Source organism: Vigna unguiculata, chromosome 1, assembly GCF_004118075.2.
Source record: "Vigna unguiculata cultivar IT97K-499-35 chromosome 1, ASM411807v1, whole genome shotgun sequence".
NCBI lineage: Eukaryota > Viridiplantae > Streptophyta > Magnoliopsida > Fabales > Fabaceae > Vigna > Vigna unguiculata.
Genome location: NC_040279.1, coordinates 33,283,651 through 33,303,562, shown reverse-complemented (window position 1 = coordinate 33,303,562; position 19,912 = coordinate 33,283,651). Strand labels below are relative to the sequence as shown.

Genomic DNA, 19,912 nt, shown 5'->3' with positions numbered 1-19,912 from the left:
GAAATTAAAGAAGTGAGGTGTGTGCTTAGTGAAAATGCGAATACATAAGGTGAAATAAAACTAAATGTACGGGGTGTGGGAATATTACATTTTGGAGTAAACAAAAACAAATAGTCCAATTATAAAACAAATTTGCATAGGTGTGTGAATTAAGTTATCGGGGTGCACGAAGAATTAAAGAATCTGCCCAATACCCTAAACCTAAATCAAATTATTCTTCCAGAAAAAGCACATCACCTAAAACTCTTCTTCCCCAACTTCATCTTCTACCTCACGCTGCACCAACCATAGACGCTACTCACTGCCAAGTCGCCGGCGACTCGGCTAACAACGGCGCCGACCTCCATCATCGTTCTTCCAGTGACGGCGGCTTCGCCTCTCTCAAATGCGCGGAGCACCACAGCATGGCCTCCATGTTTGCGTCTCTCCTCCGCCTGGTCAACATCGTGCTACTCCGATGTTATCAAGCCATTGCCGTAGACATCCACCATCAGAACATGCCGCCAAAGACCATCAACTCCATAACACCACATATCACCGTGACCCCTTTTTCTCTCTATTCAAACCCCTTCCTTTCTGGTCCAATTTCAATTTTGATCGTGGTTTATTAACTTAAAAGTTGGAGATGAAAATAATATTACCAAAATAAACGAAACTGAGCAAAAATTGTGTAACCTGCTATGCACAAATCTTTTTCGTTCCCTTGTGTTTGTTCTTTAATTATCGTTGCTGCTGAATTGTCTGATATACACCTTTGAATTTTTTTCTGGGTTATGACTCTCAATTGAATTGAAATGGAGATGAGTAAATTAATGTTGATATGATGATGAACTTTTTTGGACGAAAATTGTGAGAAGATCCTATTACAGTGAATCTTCTACTTTTCTCCCCCCTCAAAATGGCAGTCCTCCCTCTATATTAACTTGCTCTTTAAAAACTGATGGAAGTTATACTGCTATCAAAACATCAATTATTCCCTCTCATTAATCAAAACCGTTTTCCCTTTTTTTTTTTTTAATTTTTAAATTTCAATTAATTAAATAAAGAAAACGTAAAAACAAATGAATTTATTTTAATTCAATCTTTAATTTGATGTTTTTTATTATTATTATTTAAAAATAAAATAAAAAAATAAAAATTTAATAAAATAAAATAAAAATTTAAAGAAAAACTTTTTAATCAATTTATTATTTTTTTAAGACAATTTATTACCACTTATTTTTTTGAATATTTTAGAAATAATTTTTTAATAATCTGGACAAATTTGGGTGTTGACATTTAATATTATCTATTTTAGACATTTTCGAACATAATATTTGACTAGTGCATTTTTTAGGAGTTTTTTTATGAAAAAAATTGATACTTTTTTTTTATCTTTTTTTATCATTTGTCTTTTCCTTTTATGATTAATTCAAATGTTATAAAATTATTAGTGATGGATAGTTAAAAAAACTGAAAAAATAATATAATATAAATGAATCATTATTTATTTTATTCTTATTTTATGTTATTATTGTAATTTATTTTTGTAGATTTGGAAAATAGTGGTGGACAAAATTGTTAATCAACACTAATGTATGTTTCTTGTCTTGTTTTGGAATAAAGGAATTGTACAGAAGCAATAGCACTAGTCTAAGAAAAAAGTGACACTAATAATTATCATTAAGTCCAAAAATAATCTCATTCTTTTCAATTTCGACTCTACTTACCTTCCTAATTCTTCTCAAAGAGATTCATCCCCCAATTTATTTTTCACCATTAGTTTTAATATCGGTGGTTATAGTTTTTTTTATACACAAATAATACCTTTCTTTTTGTAGTTAAGTAAGTTTGATGGAAAAACTAATGAAAAAAGCATACTAAAGTACAACATAAAATATATTTTTTTGCTGTCATGTCAATACCTTCTATTATGTTGCTAGATTTTTTGGAACCACAAAGCTTGGTTTTTATAGAAAGATTTCTTTAAGGTTTGTTTGACTTGAGGGATTCTCCCATACAAGTAACTCTTTTACTTCATTGTGAATCTTTATTGTTTCTCTCATCAAGCTAGTAGAACAAAATCCCAAACAACCATAATGAAAAAGCATTTGTCCTTTAAGCATCTCCTCATCTGTATTAGTGCAAGCCTTATTAGCTATCTTCTCTAAATGGTGGAGAAAAGAGTAAGTAATATTATTGACCTCTTCATCTCCATTCCAAATCCAAAATGCATCATTCCTGAGGTTTTCTTCTATATCAACATCAATAGAAAGATTTATATTCTTTAACTCTTTTTCAAGTTCCATAGAAGATTGTATCCTTGTTATCTTATCAAGGCAATTCAATATGAGTCCTACTTTATTCTTGACATTTTCCACATTCTCGTTAACTCGATCACAGAGATCCATAAAAAATGTTTCATCTTTCTGCAGCAATAGCTTAACTTTTTCCATTGAGTATGCCACAAAAAGTAAGAGATCCACCATTGTTGATAATGATTCCAACATCTTTCTATAGCAGCCATTATGAAATGGAATGAACCAAAAATTAGGCTCTAATTCAGCTTCCATTGTGACCTCTTCTAATTGATCCACTACAAATTTCAGCTTCAAATTCCCATCTTGTGATGTTTGATAGTAAGAAAACGACTTCTCTTTTTCACTAGGAACAATGATAGAAATTTGGTCAATGCAATGTTGAAGAGATCTCAAGCATTGAGAAAGTTTGCCTTTTGCTAAAGTTGATGCTCTAAAAGGATTGAAAAGTATCTCTACAATAACAAAGCAAATAAGTCCAATTGTGGCCTCAACAATTCTAACAAATGCAAATTTACTAGGATTTTCATCATGGTTTATACCAATAACTAATAAAGCCCCTGTAACTGTTGAAATCCCACCAGCTTTACCATACATTCTACTATACATAAGAAAAGAAGAGAAAAATATCCATGGTAGAAGAGGTAAGAACCTTATATCCATACATCTTTGAAAAATGAAGCAACAAAGGACTCCGTAGATTGATCCCATTGCAGTTCCTTGACCACGTGCATTTGCAAGTGAAAAGGTTGAATGTCGACCGGTCACAAAGCAGATAGCAACAATGAGTCCTGACCAATATCCATTTTCCTTGTTATATACTAAACCCAGAAACATGGCAAAGCCCAATGAAAGAGAGGCCTTAAGTGGAAAAATCAAATTGATTTTTGAGGGAAATAAATTCATCACTATCTCTTTAATATTGTCGGTGCTCCAATGAAAATTACCCTTTTTTGAAGTTTTCATCGGCCTGGGATCCATTTTTTTTACAATGGGTGTGTCGTCTAGGAGTAAATGCATGCAATATAAAAAGAACGAGGTTGGGAGATCTTTATAGGCCAACACATTTTTAGTAAAAATGTCTTTTTTCAACTCTGATATTGCAGCTGCATCAAAATGAGCGAAGAAGTTGGATTGTTGGCTTAATTTTTTGTTGAATTCTCCTCTATATTTGAGCAGTATACCTTTGAGATCCTCATCGATGACTCTTATAGGAAAGGTACATGTTGATAGAGCAATGCCCATAGCTCTTATTGGTAACTCGAAGTATTGTAGTTTATCTTGTACATCAATCTTATCAGAGTTGAAAATTCTTGTTAGTGGTTGTTCCCAATCCATTGTGTCCTGTTTCATAAAAACATCAAAACCAAATATTTAACTCTAAGGAAATTAGTTCTTTGGTCCGAAATGATTTAGATAGATTTAGGTTAACTCACTAGTTTACTCCTAATACTGTGAAGAAGCTTGACTCCAGTAGTAGAGAGAGATTTGGCTAAAGTAACGTAACCAACAACAACTGAGTTGTTTGAAGAAGAGATCACCTTCATGTTGCAATTTAACCTCTCACATATATTATGGATATATAGTTTACACAACTTCCTTTTCTGAAAATAAGATCCATTGCAACTGTTTATTTATTTTAGTTTTATAACAAAATAGAACATCACCTTGAATAAAACATTATAATTTGTCAATATAATACATGTAGAAAAATAGATTATCTAGGCATTGTGAGTATTCATTTTTAATTTTTTAATGTGCTCTACCTTCCAAATAGTTTTCATCCAACAAATAGTGTTCTCTTATGAGTTTGTTTTGTTTCTTATTTGTGACTATGTTAGTGCAATATATCTAAACAAGAAAACAAGATACTTTGTTCGATTACCTTATGACCTTAGTAATATTTGTGTTCATAAATTATATCAAATTTGTTGCAAGACAATGTTGATGAGAAGTTAAAAGAATAAAAAAAATAATAATGATTTACAAAAATATCGTAAATTTTGCGTGTGGTATTAAGATTGTTCTAAATAAATATGTAATATATATATATATATATATATATATATATATATATATATATATATATATATATATATATATATATAACAAACAAATGGAAATGGGAAAAGGAAGTTATATAAAACAAAAGTTGACTTATTTCTTGTTCGTTTAGATGTATATAATGTGGTTAAACTTGTATATGTGGAGGGTTTATTATTATTCATAGAAAATTACATTTTTCTCTTCCAATCATAAATATCATGTAGAAACATGCACACACAACCAATAATGCTCCTATGTTGTAGGATTGTCAACATTTTTAATGAGTTTGGGGAGTGTTGGGTCCATTGTTCTTTCACTCCCCTTTTTACTTTCAAGTAGGGTAATTGCTCAGTCTTACCATGCCAGATTTTTGGAGAATTCTCACTATTAAGATTAGTTTGGTATATGGATTTCTTTAATTTATTACAAGTTTGACTTTTTGGGTGCTAATCCAACTTCTCCTCAATACTCTTTCTGATCAATCAACAAGGAGAATCTATTATCTATGTTAATATTCTTAAAAGAAGTCATTCAAAAATTAAATCAGTATAATATAACAAATTATATATTATACAATAAAATAATTTTATTTTTTAACTAGCAAATTCCATATCATGTCACAGACTTTGTAACTTTAGATGTCCCAATAAAAGTAAAATACATATATATAACGTCACATTTAAATGATGAAATTAAAAAAGAAGGGTGTTTGTTATATATGTCGATACCAAAAAAAATGACAAATTTTAGACATTAATTATAGGGACTAGTTTTTTTCTCTCTAAAATTTGTTACTATTTAATTTATTTTTTTAGTAATAAAACATTGTTATACCAAGTTGGATACGAGTATAAAGACAAAAATGATTTTTTTTTCTTTAAAAGTAAATAAAAATCTCATTGTCATCTCTAGTTTTGCTAACTTGTGGTATATATATTAATAAAAGTATCAATAAATGCTTAAAGAGGCCCTCAAGTACACGGGGAACATTAATTACTTCTTTCAAGATTTTCAACCTCCAATTAATTAGTTAACTGATTTTTACTTACTATGTTAAACTGTAAAATATGTTGTAATGATAACTTAGTTAAAAATTAAATATAGTTAATGTTAAGAATTACATATATAGTTATCTTGGTCCCTTGCTAATGAAGCACATTACTCCTTGAAAATAAGGAATGATGACCGTACTTGTAATTTTAAGGAATTAGATAAAAAAAGTTATATATTTAAATTTAGCGCTAATTAATAACCTTTGAAAATTAGAAAACACATGGGAAAATACAAACTTGGTGGAAATGTTAATACCTGAGAGATGGCTAGGCGAGGGGAAGGGCAAGGAAGCAACATGGCGAGAACAGCAGCGACAGCTCCGAGGGCGGTGGAACACACCACATGAATTGTGTGCATGGCCACTTTTTCTTCTGCACCATCTATGACAGTCCTAACATAAACATTCACCAGTTGTCCAAACGCTATCTGCTTCGTCACCAAGTGCGTGGATTCAACGGGCAACGCAACGAGAAATGCAGAAACTGCCATGGCGAGTGCCGCCACTAGACTGGTGAAGTTTTGGGGTCCAACCAGGTGCAGAGCGAGGAGGGAGAGTATCATGACCTGGATGCTGGCGCAAAGCACGTGCCAGCAACCTCGTAGCGTGTCACCGAGCGTAGCATCAGACACTATGAGGAGCGTGGTTGAATATGTGAAAGCTGGGTATGTAAGGTAGCGTCGGAGTGGTGCAGGACCATAAAGGTATGTGCAACCTGCTATGGTGCATGCCAAGGTGGTTCGTAGTGCAGACCCTACACGTGTTCTCCACACCTCTGACCTTGTCTTAGTGATTGAAGATGTTTCTGACATGGCTAACACACACTCAAGTTTTTTTGACCAATGAATGGGAATGTTGATTTGTGAGTGCATATATGCATTCCTAAATATATAGCTTTCTATTGTAATAAATGTTATAGTCTTATAATTCAACATCAAACATAGCAGTAAAAAAAAAAATCACCTTCTTCATTCTCACATTACATCTATTTCATCACACTACCTATATGATGAAAAAGAAAATTTTAGTAACTAACCTAGTCAACATTAGTAAAAGAAATTTCAACCGATGGAACTCGATTGAAATATAACCAACTACTTAAAACTAACCTAAAAGGAAAATATAAAAAATAAGACAAATTAAAAAAATTACAATATAATTTAAATTGTTAATATCATTATTTATATTAGTTTGAATTATTTCTAAATTGTTAAAAAAAAACGAATGACTTTTTTAAATTTCTATTTTTTTAATTATTTATTCAAACATTTTTTCACATAATATTTTAAATTTGTTATCAAGTAAGGCTTGATTGAGTTTTAATTCAAGGAGATTTTGCCTGGAATATGACTTTTCTTTAGTTTGTGATTTTTATTTTTTTTTTGTTGTGAGAGGACAATTCATTGGTTCCTTAAGGGAAGATAATATAGATGTTTGCATACATGCAACAACATTTAAATTAGTGTAAGTTAGCGAATTTTGGAACAGAGTAATATCACTACATATATTAGTTTGAATTTATTTTATAATAGGTATGTCATGAAAAATATGTTTTTTGTTATTGTGATATTACTTTATTATAGGTTTGGTGTGCTCACCCATGTTTAATATTCTTTAATTTTTTATATTTTCTAATAATTATTTTTATGTGGTGACAAATGAAAGATGTAATTCGAGGATGTCCATTATGGTAAAAGTTTTTAAGTTAACACTAGGAAAAATATGTTCCTCAACTATTAACCAAAAATAACATCTTTGTTTTGATGATAAAAAAAATGGTTAATTATGTTTTATGTTCCTAAATTATAATGTTATTCTGATTTTCATTCCTATTTTAAATTTTATTTCTGTTAGGTTCTCATATTTGAGAAATGCATGAGTGCACAACTCCTCATTCAATAATATTAAGTATTTTTTAACGTGACAAACAACAAATCACACTGATCTTTTAAAACATTGAGACAATCTTTTAAAACATTAAGACAAGGAAAAGTGATAAAAATGTTGGAAACATATCTGGTTCATATTGATCAAGAAGTAAAAATATCTAAAAAATATATTCAAACAACTTGAACCACAAAAATAATTTCTGTTAAAATCATGAGTCGACGTGAAGCAAAAAATAATCATTGGTTAAATTGTGGACGTTCAAAATCAAAATTGAGTTGAGAAAAAAAATGAATTTGGAAACATAGAGAATTTTAAAATTTTAGTTTTCAAATGAAATGTTACAATTTTAAACAATACAATTACCTTAATAAAATTATTAAAAATTTCAATTTCTTTCGATGAAGTTATACAAATTTAATTTCTTTCGAAAATTCTTATTAAAAAATACATGTTATAAAACATTTTGTATTTTCTAAAAAAATTGAACTATCCTAATAAAATTAAATGTCCAAATAGACTATGTATATAAGAGACTTAACAAAATAAGTACACCTAAAAGTAGGTTTATATTTATGGTTCATATTTATTATAATTGATGAAAACACTTTAATTTTTTTTTTAAATATGGAAGTTAACATTATATAATTTTCAAAACAATAAATTTTAACAAGTACGATAGCCTTGTGATGACATAGTTAGATTATACAACTTGATTTAAACGTAAAGTAATCTTAGTTACTAATTAAAAAATTAAATGCAGTTGACTTTATTTTTTAAATGTAAGCTACCTAACATTTCGTTATAATATTAATGAGTTAGATATATTTGCAGTATTGGTAGTAATTATGTGGTAGTAATTAACTACTTATTTTCTCAATAAAAAATAAATGGCTTAAATACCTTATTGATCCTCATTTTCGTAGTGTTGGTTGCGGATGGTCCTCATGTTGACAAAATGTTTAAAATGGTCTTCATTCTTACCGAATATTTAAAATGATCATCATTTTCGCAATTCATGTTTTATTTGGTCTTTTTCTGTAACGCCGTTAAATAAAACACCCTAATACATATTGTGCCACCTGTACAATGTTGCGTTAATGATTTAAACGACGTTACAGAAAATGACCAAATAAAACACGGATTGCGAAAATGATGACCATTTTAAATATTCGGTAAAAAGATGACCATTTTAAACATTCTGTCAAAATGAGGACCATCCGCAACAAACGAAAATGAGAACAAAAATGTATTTAAGCCAAAATAAATTAACCAATACGTTTCAAGTGATACATACTAATATAGTAAATAATATAATTAATTAAAAGAATACATCTGAGATTATATTATTCATCTATCTTAATATTAACATTATGAATTAAAAACATTTATTTAAAATTTAAAGGAATAAAAAAAAGACTAAACTAAAAATCACACACTTTACAAGATATAAAAAACAAAATTAGGGAAAATACGTTGACACGCATTGTGTTCATTTTTTTCCCACTTTTTTATGATAAAAAATAAAATAAAATTATAATTTAGAAGTTAATATAAATCATTTTACAATTTAGTTATAGATAATTTTTATTTATTTATATATATTTTTATTTATTTTATTTAGGAAAAAAGTTTTTTTAAATAGTTAAATTTAAAAATCAATTAAATTTAGATGAAATGGTGATTTGAAAGATAAAGATGAAAAAAGAAAATAAACACCAAAAAGTTTTTTTTTTTATATATTGATATAAATGAACATGTAAGAAAAAAACAGAATCAAAATCTATTAATTTTATATAAGCTAAAAAAACATATTTAGGTTATTCTTAGTATCGTAAAATAGTAATTAGCCACTTATATATATTTATTAAAAAATTTAAACAACCATTCCGAGTTATACATACTGGTATGGTAACTAACATGTTCAAAAATCGATTATACGTTGAATTGATTTCATGAATACAGGAACTGATATAATTTGCTTCCCAATGTAAGGAAATTTTTTAATTTTAAATTGATTTTAAAACAGAATATATATGATTTTGTATTGAAAAATCAATTATATATTAACGCACAACCAAACACACATCTTAATATAAATATTACGAATCAAAATTATTTATTTAAAATTTTAAGAGAATATCAAAATTTTAAAAAGTAAAACCAAAATCACATATTTTGTAAAATTTAGAACATTATTTTAAATTTTATAAAAAAATTTAAAAGAATCTTAGAACCAGGATCAAAATCTATTAATTTACATTAACTAACAAATATAGTAAGACCTGAAGTAAACTTAAGCTTTTAAATATTTAATATAATTAATGATGTTCGTGTATATATATTCTATAAAATATGTTTTCATAATATAATTTCATTCTAGGTATCATATGTACTGTATAATTTTTTTCTTACAATATCCAATTATGTAAATTTGATCTTCTAGATATTATGAACATACAACATTTTTAATATTAAATTAATAATATATATTTAAAATAACAAAATTAGTATATATAAGTATTGTTAACTTTAAATATATATGAAAATGTTTTGGTGATTTTTTAAATTTTATTCTTATTTTTTTGTAAATATGTTTAAAATGCATTTAATATAAATTTGTTTTTAATGATCAAGTGTATGGCAAAATTAATTGGTGGCTATCTTAATCAGTGACCATCTCCAACAAGTATTTCCAACTTGGTATTTTTGGGACCTATCATTCTTCTATAGTGAGTAGAGAACTTAAGAATCTAAGTCAGTGTAATAATTTAGTTTTCAAATAATATAAATTAATAATAGTTATTATCATGCAATTTTATAAAAGTATCAATCAATCTTTTAAAGAAATAAACGAGTAAAATTAGGAGAGTCAAAATATTTTTTTCTAAATATTTAATAATGATTTTAATAAAATGAGAAAACATTACCAACATTTAATTATATATAGGTTTGTCACTGTAAGTAGATATAAAATGCATAAAGATAATAGATGAGATTATTATTAGAGTGATTTTTGTAACTGTAATGAGGCATTTGCTAATCTAATCTTGTTCCTTAGGATCTTAGGAATGGACGAGACTCTAATGGTTTAGTTTTAATCAAAATTATGTTTCTTGTAAATATTTCTTGCCAACTTTTGTGTCGATAAGAGCAGAAAAATCCTTTACTCTACCTGATATAAAAAATAATAAAGACAATAAAATAGTGTGTTAAAAAATTTTCATAACTAAATTTAAAATTAAAAAAACAATGTTTTTCATCTCGTGTGAGGGATAAAGTAATGTTTATTATTAATTTATCATTAACATTTTAAGTTTTTAAACCGATTCACAACAATATAAGTATCTTTATGAATAACTTGGTGTTGTTATGGACAAGTATATTCTTTGAATATTTATTTTATAAAAATAACGTCGAGAATTAATTTTCTTGTATTGTACTTAATAATATTAGAAAGATTAATATGAACAATATTACAGATAAGTTAATATTATATATCATCACGAATAATATGAAAATTATTCGATATCATAACTTTATTTCTCCAACTAAAAATATTTTCTTGAATAAAAAAAACAAAATTATTCAACTATCATAAAAATGTAGGATAACTCCACCTATTTTTATTTCATCATGGCTCAATTAGGCCATCAATATCTATTTGGAAATAATGTAATTTTACAATTTTCAAGTCAACTAATGTACTGTCAACATTCAATGTTTATTCTAATAAGATGTTATCTAACAATGACTAATAGGTATTCTATTAGTAAAGAACTCATCAGTTGTTGAAAATAACTCATGATTATTTTAAATAGGGACAATCCTCTCAACTTGCGAAAAATATAATGTACAAGGTGTAATATGAAAACATTATATAATATATAATATATAAGAATTCATCAAAAGACGCTACAGAGTAAGGGACATTAATATGATTAAAAAAAAAGAATGGAATCATCAAATTGAAGTCTCTTTAATCCAATGTGGATTCTCTTATGTTTTTTTGTTGTTGTGTGGTTAGTCTATTGTATCTCTATAATATATTAATTACCACCAATTTAAATATTTTAAAATATATTAAAAAAATATTTAAAATATTAATACAGTGTATTATTAATGTTTAATAGAGAACAATATCTAAAAAATTAGTAAAAGATCTGGACTGGTCTTTAATATCATACTCTATCACTCTAATTGCATGTTGATCCTTTTGCAACGCGTTTATTTTTCTTTAATATTTTTTATTTTAATATAATTTCTACATTTAAAAAAAAAAGTAGGCACTTCTCTCATTGCATGAACTTCTGTCTTAGTAGTGTCATTCCATCACAATAATAAAAGATTGAAAATTTTCTACGCATTCATTTTCATAATCCTTTTATGGGTAGGTATATAGCTTCACTCTTTGATCCTTGATGAAAAAAAATAAGGGAACCTTCCTCTCTTATTGGGTGGGATTCAGAATCCATGCCGAGAAAGTTAAGGTATGGATACATGAACAAGAGTGATTGATACATTAACATAACATCACTGTCACAATGCATCAAGCATTACAAAGTGAAATCAATACTAATAGTGAAATGACATTTTATTCAGTTCACAATTCATTAAGCATAATCTCGTAATCAATTTGATACCATATATTGTTGTGAAATGTGTATTGCAAAAGTCGCAACAAACTGGGATTGAAATCAATCGTGTCTTCCGTCTTGTAGTGTGACTTTATTGGACAATTCCTTCAATATTGGATGGTTTCTTGAACATACAAGTATTTTCACGTTATGGTGTGGTTTTCACCCCATGGGTATCTTCCTATAAATGATGCTCCCTCTCCTTCCATGAGAGAGAACACAATCTCATTTATCGTTCTTTTCTCAAACTCTATTTTCTTCCTCTTCTAAAATCCTCAGTTATTTCTACCACTCTTTAAAGAGTTGTGCTCGCAAGTTTCGAATTCCTCAAATTCTCAAAATATTTCTATTGTATCATGAGAGATTTGTGCATACAAAGCGAATAAATCCTTAATGACATTGATCAATCACGCCTCAGACAATTTAATTTTGTGTTCTTAACATGTTTTGTCCAACAATATTAAGGATTTAATATTATAACTGAGAAGTGATAACTTTCTATCCTAGAAAATTATCACCATAATTTCACAAAATAACTTGGAGTCGCATGAACGTGTATTGAGGGAAGTGTTTTGAGTATCATAATGGAGAAATGAAAGTATTCTTATTATTTTGGTTATGGATGTTATTTTTATCGATGACCGGTTATTCTCTCTGGTGATAGTGAGAGCTTGGTAGCTAAGATTTTTTATGACATGCGTGTGATCTTTGTTGGTTTTCGGCAAAGCTAGCATGGATTTTCGTAACGGTGGAACTTGCTATCCTGATTAGAGTTGGCACAACGGGCTACCCAAATCTAACTCAGGGTGGACAGTACCAAACTTAACTCAATATGAGTATAGTCCAACTCGCCTAAATGTGATTTTGTCACAACTCAACTTGACTTAAACCCAGGTATACCTGAGGCCAAATTGACTATACTTGACCAACACAGACTAAATCGACTTGATCAAGTTCAAGTCGACATAACTCGACATGGGGTCTAGGCCAACCCAACTTGACCTGGGTCTAGGGTGACTTGGTTTGACCAAGGCTTGATCGAACTAGGACCCATCTAGGCCTAGTCTAACTTAACTAAACATGAGTCAACTTCGAGCCAGATGAACATGGACTAACCTTAACTCGACCAGACGTGGGCTTGCCATAACTCAACTCAATCTAAGTCTGGACCATCTTAGGATGACCTGAGTTTGGACTAATCAACTTGATTTAGATTTAGGCCAACTTTGCTAGACTTAAGCTTGGACTAACTTAGCTTGACTTGGACCTAGACCAACATGGCTTGATTTGGGCTTGGAACCCTTTGGCTCAATTGGGGCTCGAGCCTTTTTGGTTCAACTTAGGCCTAAACAAACTCAACTCGACTATAGTTCCAGTTGACTTGGCTTGACTCTGACTCATGCTAACTTAGCCTAACCTTGCTTGAGTCTAACGAGGTGATATTTGCCTAACTTGATGCAACATTTCATAACTTAAAAATAATTTTGTTTAACTTAAATTGAGAAAAAGTTTTGCAAATATAGTGAAAAAAAATCTTGAAGAATTTTGACAACAAAATAGAATCAACCAATACAAACTATAAAGAGATTACCAATATTTATGTTTTTTACTTTATTTTTAACAATTATTTGATATTTAAGTAATTGTTTAAATTTAATGGTAATTGAAATAATTTATAGAAATAAGAAAATTAAAATTTACTAAATTTGAATTGTCTTATACGACTAAAGATTTGAAAAATAAAACACTTTCAAATGATATAATTTCAAATTCAATACATTTGAATGTGTTATAAATTGTAAAACAATTTGAAAAGAAATCGAATCATCAAATTTAATACATTTTAATGTTATAAGTTGTGAAATTCTCTATTCGAACACAAAAAATTCTTGGAAGAGAATTAAAAAAATTATGTAAAAAAAAAAAAAAAACTGTAAGACACATTCCCCGCAAAATTTAAATCCAAGTGAAACACTAAACACTTATAATTTTAATTTCATAGGTAACTTTCAAGCTAATTTGGCAAAATTAATGTCTGCAAATAAATTTAATTTGTTAAAAAGTTATAACAAATTTCATGTGAATCTAGATGTTTTAATTTGGTCCCTAGCCCATGGGCCAACCCTGATCCACTATTCATAAAGCCTCTTTTTAGAGGCCCCCAAATGAGGGGGCCAAAAACAGCCCCAGCCCCCCCTCTCTAGTGGGTTAGGGCTAGGACTAAGGTGGGTTAGCGCCCCACCCCCAAATAATACTACATTGGGGCCAGTTCGGGTCGTTGAGTTTGTCTGGATCATCGGGCTCGTTCGAGTCGTCGTTCTTGTCAAGATCATCGGGCAAGTCTGGATTGTTCGACCTCTTCGGGACGTCGTGCTTGTCCGGTTCGTTCGACTTGTCCCACAAATAATAATAAATTTTAAAAAATAATATATTTTTCATGTGGAATATAGCCCATGGGTTGGTCCTGGCTCACAAGGCTTTTATAGGATTTTTGGCCCTGTGGACTTCTTTTATGGGTTTTTTTTTCAATGTGGATTTTTTTGGCCCTAGCCCACATGGGTCAGGGTCAAGCCCTGTGTGGCCCTAGCCCACATGGGTCAGGGTCAAGCCCTGTGGGCTGAGTCAAATTGACACCTCTATCTATCACTTCCAAATAATCAATCTATTATTTTATTCTTCATTATTATACGTTTTATTTATACAAAATATTAAAAAATAATTTATCATAATCTAATAAAAATTTGAGAAATGTAAGTATTAAAAGAAAAATATATTATAGTCAAATCACAATTAAAAATCGGTTATGAAAAAATACATAATATATTATATTTTATATTCATAAAAAAATAATATACAAAGACTTATGAGATAAAAAATAATAATAATAACAATTAAACTAATATTTTATTATCCAACGAGACAAGAGAAAGTTTCCTTTTTTTTCTTCAAAAAAGATAGAGAATAAATGACAAATGATATGAAAATAATGAGTTTGTGTCTAACTTTTTTTTTCTTCAAACAACAAAGCGAAAACATAAAGATTGAGACATGAGTACAATTTTGTAAAAAAAACTAAAAGGACATTGAGAAAGAAAATAAAAAATATTTTAATAAATATTTGGTTTAATTACTTTTTTTGTTTCTGTTTCTAAAAATGTCAATTTGGTCCTCTAGTTCTTTTTGTCACAATTTGACATTTTTGGACAAAAAAAGACAAAAAAAATAAGTAAGTCTAAATATTTTTATTTTTATTATATTTGATTTTATGTTTTATTATTTATTAACATTAAATGTTGTGTTTTTGTAAAAGAAATAAAAAACACATACAATTTAATTTTCATCAATTTTTAAAATATACTATCTATATTTAAAAATTTAAAAATTTTCAAATATATATATATATATATATATATATATATATATATAATTAAAAATAATAATAATAATTAATCCACCACTATATATATTTCAAAATAATTTTACATTTGACAAAGCAGTTTATAAAGTTATATGCAAATTTTATTTAATTTTTAAATACTAATATAATTAGTATTTATTCAAAAAGCAGATTGAAAACATGATTAATTATTTTTGAAAAAATATAAACAGATAAAATACATTTAAAATGAATTTAATGATCATAATTCACATTGATGGGTATACTTACCTATTTTTAGAAATATATTAAGTTGGATTTTGACAACTTTTAAGATAACCAGTCACAATAATATATATGAAAATTAATATTTTAAGAATTTATAAAACATAAAATTAAAGTGTTAACGGTTCATTATGGTTTGATTTTTGATTAAATTTTCATTAAAAAAATCATTAAATAACAACTAATTTGGAAAAAAATTATTATATTAACTTATTTAAACAGTATTTTATAAAATTATTGATATGTGTAATAAAAATTTATAATTAATTTGTTAATCAAAAATTAAATTATTCTCTATGATTAATTTTTGCTACTTATATTATTATATTATGAATTAATCTCTAACATAGACTAATTAGCCTTTAATAATATTTAAGACACATTATATATGTGTGATAGTTGTTAGGCAAACGGTAAATAAAAAATTCAAAGAAAAAACTGTTTGATCAATTTTAAACTTTTCAGGCCTAATTACTTTTTCTTCATTAGTTTAACATTTTCTTTTGGACCAGTTTGATTTTAGACATTCTTAATAATGACAAAATTGAGTACCATTGATTATAAGAAAAACAGTACAATAAAAATAGTTCTGCGTCTATACGTTAAGAAATATCATTATTCTATTCTATCTCTATAATATATTATTCTAGATAAAATTTCTAAAAAATTATATGAACTAAAAATACTAGTAGCTATCGTCAAGAATGTTTAAAATTTTACTAGCTTGGACCACTCCCATTGAACAACCGAGTAATTTTATCAACACTAGTACCATTTGTATACAACTAAATGTGAAAAGCAATACTAAGTAGATTTCAACATTTTTTTAGGATTAAAATGCGTGTATTTAGTTTTTTAAATATATTTTTTTATGTTTATTTAGCGTTTTAAATGTGTTTTTCAGATAATTTTAAAATAAAAATATGTCAAACGGTATAAATAAAATAACATATTACAACGAAATATAATTGAAACGTCAAATAAACTTACAAACTTTTGTAACTTGTAACTTGTAACTTTTGTTAAATAAGACTAAATTCAAACGTTGAAAAACTAGATTGGTTCAAAGTTTTGAAGAGAGACTACTTCTAAGTTTCACTAAGAGTTAAAGACCAAGAACATATTTAACTTTTTTTTTTATTATTATTTCACCACCAGAAAGTATGTTATTATTAACAACCAATTTTAATAATAAAAATCATTAATCATATAGTGAGACATTTTTATACTAATTTGAAAAATATTTTTTTTTATTAAAATAATAGTTATTATGAATAAAAAATTATAATTGATTATTAAATTGGGGTTTCTAAAATATAGCTATTAAGGTTTTGACTACCAAAAGAATTAGTTTATAAATTTGTTACTAGACATTAAATATGTAGGTTTTAACTAGTAAAAGAATTAGTTTCTAAATTAGTCTATAATTAATTAATGACCAATTATAAGTTTATAGTTATTTAATCAATAATTTATTATTTTGTAAGATAATTTTTAAATTCGTTATTACAGTGATTAATAATTTTTTATCACTAAGATTAATATTTAAGAGTTTTATTATAATTTTTTTTCATAAATTGAAACCAAATAACAAGTGATATATTAAAATAAAACTGAAACTAAAGTTGTAATAATTGCTCTTTGTTATAATAGCAACTAACAAAAATATCAATTGATTGTTCATAAAAGTTATATTATGCTCTTTCTACACAAATTAAGTCTCGAATTTAAGTTTTTTTAAATGTTAAAAAAGTTACAAGAAAAATTCCGTAATGAAGCTAACCGTTCATATTTTTGATATACAATAGCGTATACACATGCGCGATAGCGCATATGTGTACACATTTTTAAATATATATGATATGATATTAGTAGTTGATGATACTATAACGTTATTAAGTTAATAAAAAAAATAAAATTATATTTATCTAAAATAAAGTTAAATGTATGAAGTAAATATGAAAAAAATAATTTTTGATGAATAGGAGAAAAAAGAAGAAGGACATAAGTAAATAGTTTTATAAAAACTTGTAAAAGTAACTGTTAATTTTTAAAAATTTAACAAATAATTACATTGTAAAGGGTAAAGTTAGAATTATGAAATGTGAACACAAAAGAGGGAATCATCTTTATATATAGTTATAGATTAATGAAATAAAAGGTCATCATCAACAAAAAAAAAAAGGTTAAATCACTATTTTTGTCCTTTTATTTATCAAATAATATCAGTTTGGTCTTCAAGTTATTTTTCGTCTCAATTTGGTCTTCATTTTCTTAAAATGATTCAATTTAGTCCTTACCGTTAGTTTGACCAGACGGTGTTAAAGTAAACGTCACGTGTCAATTTCTGGTTTTTTTGAATTCTTTTAAAAAAATTTACACGTGTCACCTCACAGTTATGCCACGTAGAGATGGCAAATAAACCCGTCCCCGTGCGTATTGCCCGAACCCGTCCCCGTTTTGACGGGGAATCCCCGCATTGACTGGGTATGGGTATGGGTATGGGTATGGGGAATCCCCGACTTTTTCAGTTGGGTATGGGGATGGGTATGAGGATGTACATATACCCGCCATAATATTTGTCCCCGTCATATCTCCATTCTCGTTTAAATTATTAAAATATTCACAATTAATCAAGTAACTCCTATATATATATATATATTTTTTCTATTTTTTTTTCTTTTAATTATTTCATTTGTCATGAAAGTCATTCTCATCTCCAATATATTTTTTATCTTATCATAACCTTTATGTAATTATGTTAAAATGATGTATGTTAATAAAAAAAAATATTATGCCTCACATTTGAATATTTATATTATTTTTTAATATTTTTATTTATTATAAATTTTCCTTTCACATGAGAATGTTTATACTCTCAATTTAAGGTAATATAAAAAAAATTCTTTACTTATTATTATTATTATTAATTTTTATTTAATTTGAAGAACTCTTTTGTTTCATTAAAATAATTTTTGTTATTTTTCAACCATTAAGTATACATGTTGATATTTGAAAAGTTTTCTTAGTTCTCTAAGATATTTTTCGTCTTATCATACCTTAGTTATACATTTGATTTTCTTTGTGTGATTTTTTTCGATAGTCTCTCAAATTATTTTTAAAACACACATTTGTTAGTTTTTTAATATTTTTATTTATTGTTTTTATTTTTATCATGTAGAATAATATTTCGATATATTCTATCTAATTATTTTTTATTTTATAACTCATTATTAATCATAATGTAATTTTTTTCACTTTAAATTCTGTTTGAAGTGGTTAAAATTATATATATATATATACATACATATATATATATATATATATACATATATATAATGATATTTAGGAATAGTATATGATAATTCACTACAAAAAAAACATGAAATGGTGACTGATTTAGTTAGTAACCCATATCAGTCATTATTTTTCGTCATTGGTGGTAGTAGTTGATTTATTGTCTGAATCAATGACTAAATTAGTGACTGATTCAATGATCGAATCGATACTTGATTTAGTGACCAATTTAATTACTAATTTATTTGTAATTTAATGACAAATTTTTTGGTCACTAATGATATTTCTATTTAATTTTAACCACTTCAAACGTAATTTAATAATTAGTTCTCTAAGGTATTTTTCATTTTATCATACCTTAATTATACATTTGATTTCCTTTGTGCGATTTCTTTCGATAGTCTCTCAAATTATTTCTAAAACACACATTTGTTAGTTTTTTAATATTTTTATTTATTGTTTATTTTCATCATGTAGAATAATATTTCGATATATTCTATCTAATTATTTGTTATTTTATAACTCACTATTAATCATACTGTAATTTTTTCACTTTAATTGTATAAATAACTTTTATTTACTACAATATAAAAATTTAATGTAATTGCTATGAATATTTTTTCGTCACTATCCAACATATATTGAAGTTCAAAAGATACAAAATCTATGTCAAAATTTTATTATTATGTTTATTATTTGTTCTTTGTGTCATTTTGATCAAGTGATGTATTATAACTTTTATTAATGTATAAAAAAGAGATTTATTATAATTTAAAAAAATTGAAGTAAACAAACATTTAAAATATATTTTAATTTGAATATTTGTTTTTCTTTTATTATTATGTTTATTATTTGTTCTTTGTGTCATTTTGATCAAGTAATATATTATAACTTTTATTAGTGTATAAAAAAGAGATTCATTAGAATTTAAAAAAATTGAAGTAAACAAACATTTAAAATATATTTTAATTTGAATATTTGTTTTCCTTTTATATTTTTTTTGAAATATTTTTTAATTTTATCAACTAAGTTCATC

The 19,912-nt window shown here is 26.8% G+C and overlaps 1 protein-coding gene across 1 annotated transcript; it reads right to left on the bottom strand.

Moving 5' to 3' along the window:
• Positions 1 to 1,949: 1,949 nt before the first annotated feature.
• On the bottom strand, positions 1,950 to 6,221 carry LOC114190850. The gene is made up of 3 exons (XM_028079903.1): positions 5,652 to 6,221; positions 3,734 to 3,901; positions 1,950 to 3,641 (listed from the first exon to the last, which is right to left on the bottom strand). Exons 1-3 carry the CDS (start codon positions 6,204 to 6,206, stop codon positions 1,950 to 1,952), a joined length of 2,415 nt encoding a protein of 804 aa, XP_027935704.1. The 5' UTR covers positions 6,207 to 6,221.
• Between the last annotated feature and the right edge of the window lie 13,691 nt (positions 6,222 to 19,912).